Here is an 8085-nt window from a genome sequence, read left to right as displayed (position 1 = left end):
AAAAAAAAAAAAGACAAGAACAGGGAGGCAGAGTTTTTCTGGAATCACTATTAAACTTGATCACAGTTAACAGCAGAAAGATGAAGCCTTGGTACAAGAAAATGATGATGAAATAAATCCACATGCCCTTCTTGTTTTTAGGGGAGTAATAAGAGTTAGGAGTTTGGGTGACAATTAGGTCTACAGTAAGATGTAGAGATTAGATTCCCACTCTCTGGTCCAGACAGACAGACCATCCAGTTATGCTTGAAATCAAGTGCTTTGACCACAGTGGCTTGTGTTTATTTTGTAAACTTATGAGCACTTGTATTCATTCTCAAGATAATTTTTATAATGTGGAGAAATCTCAGTGGCACAGAGTACTTTTTATAAAAAGAGTTCTTAGTTTAGGGGGTGGCAAACTTTTGTAAGGGGCCAGATAGTAAGTTTTTCGGCTTTGTGTCCCATATGGTCTTTGCAATGACTCAGCTCTGCCTTTGTAGTGGGAATGCAGCCATAGACAGGTCATAAATGAACGGGCATAGCCACACGCCAGCAAAACTATCTATAGAAACAGGCTACAGGCCACAGTTTGCGGATCCCTGCTTTAGGTGAAATGACCATCAGCAGAAGATCACACTTCCTGACATTTATCTTTTGGTTCTATCATAATTTGCAAAGATATTTAAAATTCAACAAATGCACGAAGAGTTGAATGAGCTAATTACTAATTTCTATGCAGTACAAATGTCAGTGGCTTATGTTTTTGTCCTTGTATATGTTGCACATATTGATCTCTCTGCCTAGAGAGCCCTTCATTCTCACTTCTTCACTTGGCTACCTCCTATCTGTCCTCTAAAGTTCAGCTGGGGAACTACCTTGTCCAGGAAGCCTTCCTTGACTGTCTTGATCTGCCTTAAATACCTCTTTGCTCCATGCACATGACACCATGCTGTAACAAACAATTCTCCTGTTTCTATCCATCCCCCGGCTGCCACCCTCAGATTATGAGCTCTTTGAAGGCAGGGCCCATGGCATCCTTGAATCCCTGCGTCTGAGTGTGGGTGAAGGGTTAACATAACCTTTTCTTCTTCTCAAAGATGAATTTGACTCTGAAATAGCTTTCTAGGTCTGTTCCCCTGAAAACTTGATAAGGGAGGAAAGTCAGTTGTATTATTAGGTGACATTGTTTACACTAAAAATGGCTCCTGATGAGTAAATAATGTGTGCACTGGGAGGAACTATGACCACCTAGAGGGAAGCCATAGCTGTGGGGTTCTCTGAGTGTAGTGACTCTTGTAACTGGGCATATTCTCTGCAGGGACCCCAGAAGATATATCTACAGAGTGGTTAGGAGAAATGGTAGTCTTTTGGGCACAGGCTTCTAAGCTTAGATGGACCCTATATCCTCTAGTGTGGATATTGTCTGAGTTATCACTTGGTGCATGGGCAACAAGAACAGATCCTGGGTGACTATGTAGACTGCTGCAAGGACCGCTCCCACTAAAGTGGATTGCCTGATGTCACCCTCCTGGTATACTACGTTTCCTGGCCTATATCTTGATTTCAAGTGTGAATTTCAATAGCTCTGTGGGCCTGAATGTTTCACTGGACCTAAGACAACACTCTGGTGCATGCTACACAGATACGATGCCTAGTAGATGCTGTTGTAGATAATAGATGTTTGAAGAGTGAGTGAATGATGGAATGAAAGAGCTTTTCCATCTAGTGTCATGAGACTTTTGATGACTCACTCAAACACTCGGGTCTGGTAAACCAAGGTTTCCTTAAAGCGCACATCTCTTGCTTGGCAGTGGTATGAAGCGAAATCCACATTGGCACTGATTTGAAGCTGCAGTTCTTGGTAGTTTTCTTCCAGTACTGAGTGAGCAGGCTCTGGATCCGTCTCTATCACCTGTAACAAAGGCAGCTGTGTCCTCAGAGATGCAGAGCACAGGGAAAGAAAAACTGACAATGGAATAGAATAGAAAGACCAGAAACATTCTAGGCATATATAAAATTTAGGTACACTATGTAACAATAAAGTCCTGGCAGATCACTGGGGAACAGAGAGGCTAAATGAAAAAGAAATCTAGTAAGATTAGTCGTGTAGATGAAAAATATGAAATTGGATCCTAGCTTCACAACATACATAAAATCCAGGTGGGCTAAGGGCTGAACTATCAAAAAAACAAAACTCTTAAAAATATATAAGTGAACATCTTTCTGGGAGGAAAGAGTTTTAAAAATAAGACACAAAAAGTAATAAATATAAAAGAAGGGATTAATAAACTTGATGATATTAAAATTAATAACAGAAAAGATAAACTAGGCCAGGCATGGTGGCTCACACCCGTAATCCCAGCACTTTGGGAGGCCAAGGTGGGTGGATCACTTGAGGCTAGGAGTTTGAGACCAGCCTGGCCAACATGGCGAAACCCTGTCTCTGCTAAAAATACAAAAATTAGCTGGGTGTGGTGGTGCATGCTTGTAATCCCAGCTACTTGGGAGGCTGAGGTATGAGACTCTCTTGAATGTAGGAGGTGGAGGTTGCAGTGAGCCGAGATTGTGCCACTGTATTCCAGCCTGGGCGAGAAAGCAAGACTCTGTCTCAAAAAAAAAAAAAAAAAGATAAACTATCAATTTGGTAAGGATATTTGCAGACAAATAATATGAACAGAAGAGTTTATAAAAGATAAAATAACACACAAAGTATAAGTATCATAATTGAAAAATGGGCAAAAGGCATGAAAAGGCATTCATGTAAGGGATAACTTGTATGACTAGTAACCATATGAAGAAATACTCAGCTTTATTTGTGATCAGGGATCAGGACAATGCAAAATAGGCTCATAATGAGACCATTTCCCATTCATTCAAATGATAAAAATCAGGAAGTCTGACAATGACAAGTGTTGGAGAGGACACGGATCAACAAGCTCTCTGCTGTAGGAGTACAAATTGGTACAGCTACTCTGGAAAATAGTTGGGCATTATCTTGGCAAGCTGAACATTCATATATCCAATGAGTCAGCAATTCCACTTCTAGGAATATAAACTCTTACAAATGAACACCATGTGAACAATATGTCTGTGATAGCAAAACCCCAAATAATTTTCAAAAGGAGAAAGGGTAAATAACAATGGAATCTTATGTAGAAGTGAAATGGATACACTACAGCTACATGCAGCAGTATGGATGATCACATACAGTAACATTTTTTAAAGTTAAAACTACAACTAAACAATATATGTTTTAGTTTTATTTTTTGAGAAAGAGTCTCATACTCTGTCTTCCAGGTTGGAGTACAGTGGTGCGATCATGGCCCACCGCAGCCTTGACCTCCCAGAGCCCAGATGATCCTCTCACCTCAGCCTCCTGAGTAGCTGGGACTACAGGTGTGCACCATCACGCCCAGCTAATTTTTGTATTTTTGGTAGAGATAAGGTTTTACCATGTTGCCCTGGTTGGTCTCAAACTCCTGGGCTCAAGCAATCTGCCTGCCTCAGCCTCCCAAAGTTTTGGGATTATAGGCGTGAGCCACTGTGCCTGGCCTGATATACCTTTTAGTATGCATAGGTTAAAAAAAGAACAAGAAACGAAAACCAAGGGAGTAAACAAGTCAAGTGAAGATAGTGATTACTCCTAGGATGGAGGCAGAGGGATGGAATGGCTGAGAATCACACAGGTAGTCAATGTTCTACTTCCCATATTGGGTGTGGGTTTGTCTCTGTGTATTATATTGTTAAAAAAACTAACCAATAGCCGGGTGAGGTGGCGGGCGCCTGTAGTCCCAGCTACTCGGGAGGCTGAGGCAGGAGAATGGCGCAAATCCGGGAGGCGGAGCTTGCAGTGAGCTGAGATCCGGCCACTGCACTCCAGCCCGGGCGACGAGACTCCGCCTCAAAAAAAAAAAAAAAAAACCAAGGAATGAATAAAAGAGGGGAACACATGGACGATCCTGTCATGAACCAAAGATTACGACAAATGTGATTCTGGATACCTCAGGGAAAAGGGAAACAACTAAAATATTAGCATTGACATTTTGGAAGAAGAAAAAGGTGGGAGGACTTGCTCAACTACTTATCAAGACTTAAGCTAAAGGTCTACCAATGAAGATGTGTGGTACATGTAGCATGGATGGCAGGCAGCATGTGTAGAAGTTTAGTTTGTCACTTTTGGAATCAAGGTCAAGTAGAATGGAAACCTTTTCTTTTTTCTGTGAAAAAAGGAAATGATGAGAGACTTGAGACCAGTAGGAATCCAAGCATGGAGGCCTGGTCAGATTGGTGCTTGATGTCCCCACTTACTTTTCGTTTTGTAGTGAAAGTCCCAGGCATGTTTCTGGGCACATCCACCCACTTGACTGTGTGCATGCGATCATCCCAGTCGGGGACCTGGTCTGCAGGGAGCTGAAACATAATCCTGGAGAGCTTGCACTTGATCCGCATATTCTTCAGGTTGATGGGTACGTCTGACTTCATGGTCACCACTATGTCCTTGGCACACCCAGGGTGGAGGTGGCCCATCTAGGGAAGAGCCTGGTATTAGTATTTTTGAGAATCTAATTTTGAGGACTCTTGATACCTGCTGGTGATATTCTAGAGAAGGGAAGGAGCCAAAGGTCTTGGCAAAAAATGCATCAGTCAAACCTGTGTATGTACACAGAGTTAAATATGTACAAGAGGTTCTCAGGTAGAAACATGATAATAATAATAAGAAGAACAACTAATAGTTATGAAACTTACTTGCTTCAGGCACTATTCTAAACCTTTACACAATTCTATGAATCCCTACAACAACCCTATGAGGGGTACAGCTATTATTCCCATTTTACAGACAACAAAACTCGTAACTTGGTTGAGGTCATTAATTTTTGAAGAGTTGGATTCAGACCCAGGTAGTTTGGCTCCATATGCCACACTCTTAATCAACACGATCTATACAAATTATGGACAGAAGAATACAGCACACTAGCAGTTCTCCAAAGGTGTTCTAGTGACCTTGGGATCCCTAAGACCTTTTCAGGGGATAAATGAGGTCAAGACTATTTTAATAGTAATACGAAGATATTATTTGACTTTTTCACTCTCATTTTTCTTGTAAGTGTACAATGGAGTTTTCTAGAACTTATGTGATATATGGTGATATGGTCTGGCTGTGTCTCCACCCAAATCTCATCTTGAATTGTAGATCCTATAATCCCCACATGTTGTGGGAGGGACCTGGTGGGATATAATTGAATCATGGGGGCAGTTTTTCCCATGCTGTTCTTGTGGTAGTGAGTAAGTCTCACAAAATCTGATGGTTTTATAAGGGGTTTCCCCTTCCGCTTGGCTCTCATTTTTCTCTCTTCTCTGCTACCATGTAAAATGTGCCCTTTGCCTGCCATGACTGTGAGGCATCCCAAGCTATGTGGAACTGTGAGTCCATTAGTCTCTTTTTCTTTATAAATTACCCAGTCTCAGGTATGTCTTTATCAGCAGTGTGAAAATGAACAAATATAGTAAATTGGTGCTGGTAGAGTGAGTGGGGCACTGCTGTAAAGATACTCGAAAATGTGGAAGTGACTTTGGAACTGGGTAACAGGCAGAGGTTGGAACAATTTGGAGGGCTCACAAGAAGACAGGAAAATGTGGAAAAGTTTGGAACTTCCTAGAGACTTGTTGAATGGCTTTGACCAAAATGCTGATGATATGGTCAATGAAATCCAGGCTGAGATGGTCTCAGATGGAGATGAGAAACTTGTTGGGAACTGGAGTAAAGGTGACTGTTGCTATGTTTTAGCAAAGAGACTGATGGCATTTTGCCCCTGCCCTAGAGATTTGTGGAACTTTGAACTAGAGGGAGATGATTTAGGGTATCTGGCATAAATAATTTCTAAGCAGCAAGACATTCAAGTAGTTACTTGGGTGCCCTTAAAAGCATTCAGTTTTAAAAGGGAAATAGAGCATAAAAGTTCAGAAAACTTTCAGCCTGATGATAGGAAAAAAAAACCATTTTCTGAGGAAAAATTCAAGCTGGCTTCAGAAATTTGCATAAGTAAGGAGAAGCCAAATGTTAACGGCCAAAACAATGGGGAAAATGTCTCTAGGACATATCAGAGACCTTTGTGGCAGCCCCTCCCATCATAGACCCAGAGGCCTGGGAGGAAAAAATGTTTTGTGGGTGGCCCAGGGCCCCCCGTGCTGTGTGCAGTCTAAAGACGTAGTGCTCTGCATCCCAGCCACTCTGGTCATGGCTAAAAGAGGCCAAGGTACGGCTCAGGCCATGGCTTCAGAGGGTGAAAGACCCGAGACTTGGCAGCTTCCACGTGGTGTTGAGCCTATGGGTGCACAGAAGTCAAGAATTGAGGTTTGGGAACCTCCACTGTGTCCAGCCTCTCTGCCTTCTTTGATTAAGGCTTTGGTAATAAAAATAATGCACAAAAGCAGATTACCCTATTATATTATACTGTGTGTGTTTCTTCACAGGTAAAATGCTGATAATAGTAGTATCTATGGCTGGGCGCAGTGGCTCATGCCTATAATCCCAGCACTTTGGGAGGCTGAGGCAGGTAGATTGCTTGAGCTCAGGAGTTTGAGTCTAGACTGGGCAACATGGTGAAACCTGTCTCTGCCAAAAATACAAAAAAATTAGACATGTGATGGTGTGCATCTGTTGTCTCAGTTACTTGGGAGGCTGAGATGGGAGAATCGCTTCATCTTGGGAGGTAAAGGTCGCAATGAGCCAAGATTGTGACACTGCACTCCAGCCTGGGTGACAGAGTGAGACTATCTCAACAAACAAACAAAAACAAAAAAAGTAGTATCTGCCTTATAGCGTTGTTGAGAGGATTAACTAAGGTCTTAGAACTATTTTTGGCATATAGTAAGCACTCAATTTACAAATAAAATGGTATACTAGCTCTATTCAGGGTTGGATTTGGACTATGATGAAATGGAGTGGTCAGATTCCTAATGAACTTTATATCACTCCAAAAAGCAAAATTTATCCCTAATAGCACTCAAAGATTTAAAGATGACAAAGTCCCCAACCCTTTTGCTCCACCCCCATCAAGTACTGTGCTTGAGCAGACTCAGTGGCTGTATGTCAACAGAGCAGGAGGCAGTGAAGACACTGGGGTGTGCCAGTGTTCTAGGAATTCAGAAGTGAACTATCTACAAAAAGCAACCACTGGCCAGAGGCAACAATCTGCTAGAATGTTATCCTAGGCCTTGTTCAATGTCAAGCTTTAGTCAGCAATTCCAAAAAATGTGTGCTGTGGAGACGCTAAAAGAAGAGGTTAGAAAATTCCAGGTAAAACAAAATTAACTAAGTTTTAACATGCCAAAGAGAACCAGGAATCTTTAAGAGAAGGATGGAGCTTGGAACATTTTCTAAATCTCAGTTATCCACAGAACTCATCACCCCCATTCTAGCTTTTGGTGAAGTATTTTGAAGGACTGATACTCTAAAGGACACACATCTAGGAGGACACAGCTCTACAATCTGGGATAGGAAGACTAGGGCCTGTATTCATCTATACAGGCCTCCACAGGACCCCTTGACAGCGGCCTAGCAACAGTCTTGGCCAACTTCATTCTCTGTCTTCCCCTCTTAACCAGGGGAGACATGAACAGTGTTCTTTGCTACCAGATATGAGTGAGGGATGATTCCTGGGCTATCTCTTAGCTTGAGATGTATTAATTCCATTCCATGCATCCATGGGAAAGGGCTGACAATCAGTCTGGGGTTGGCTTAGGCCTAAGGGATTCCAGAAAAAGGATGAACGACTTTTATTTACCTGTGGGGAGAAAGCAATTGTAGCTAAAACAGGCCATTCAAACCGTATCAAGTTCACTTGGCTGTGATTTGTGACTGTGAAGCTCACATTATAGCTGTGTCCAATGTGGCAGTCTCCAAACTGGATGTGGTCCACCAGAGCAGCTAGGGATTAGAAGCAGAAGGTTGTGAGTCCTCCCTGGCGTCCCTTGAGGCCCTTCTTCCTTAAGGAGCCATAGTGCTTCTCCCACATGCTATCCTTCCATCCTTGGATGGTTACATTTGAAAAACCTAGAATCTCTGAGTAACAAGATTCTATCCTCAAGGAATCTATTCACCCA

General features: G+C 42.2%; 1 protein-coding gene across 1 annotated transcript in view; it reads right to left on the bottom strand.

The window, feature by feature from the left end:
* The window catches only part of HYDIN (HYDIN, axonemal central pair apparatus protein), a 434530-nt gene that overhangs the window by 61942 nt on the left and 364503 nt on the right, over window positions 1-8085 (bottom strand). Inside the window, exons 66-68 of the mRNA XM_011962106.1 lie at window positions 7767-7909; window positions 4291-4509; window positions 1734-1894 (exon numbers count right to left, since the gene is read on the bottom strand). Of these exons, the coding sequence (XP_011817496.1) occupies window positions 1734-1894; window positions 4291-4509; window positions 7767-7909 (523 nt within the window). The remainder of the gene's footprint in view (window positions 1-1733; window positions 1895-4290; window positions 4510-7766; window positions 7910-8085) is intronic.

This window comes from Colobus angolensis, unplaced genomic scaffold (genome assembly GCF_000951035.1).
Source record: "Colobus angolensis palliatus isolate OR3802 unplaced genomic scaffold, Cang.pa_1.0 Scaffold116, whole genome shotgun sequence".
Classification (NCBI taxonomy): domain Eukaryota; kingdom Metazoa; phylum Chordata; class Mammalia; order Primates; family Cercopithecidae; genus Colobus; species Colobus angolensis.
The sequence above is the reverse complement of the archived record's forward strand: the minus strand, read 5'-3'. Positions and strand labels throughout refer to the sequence as shown.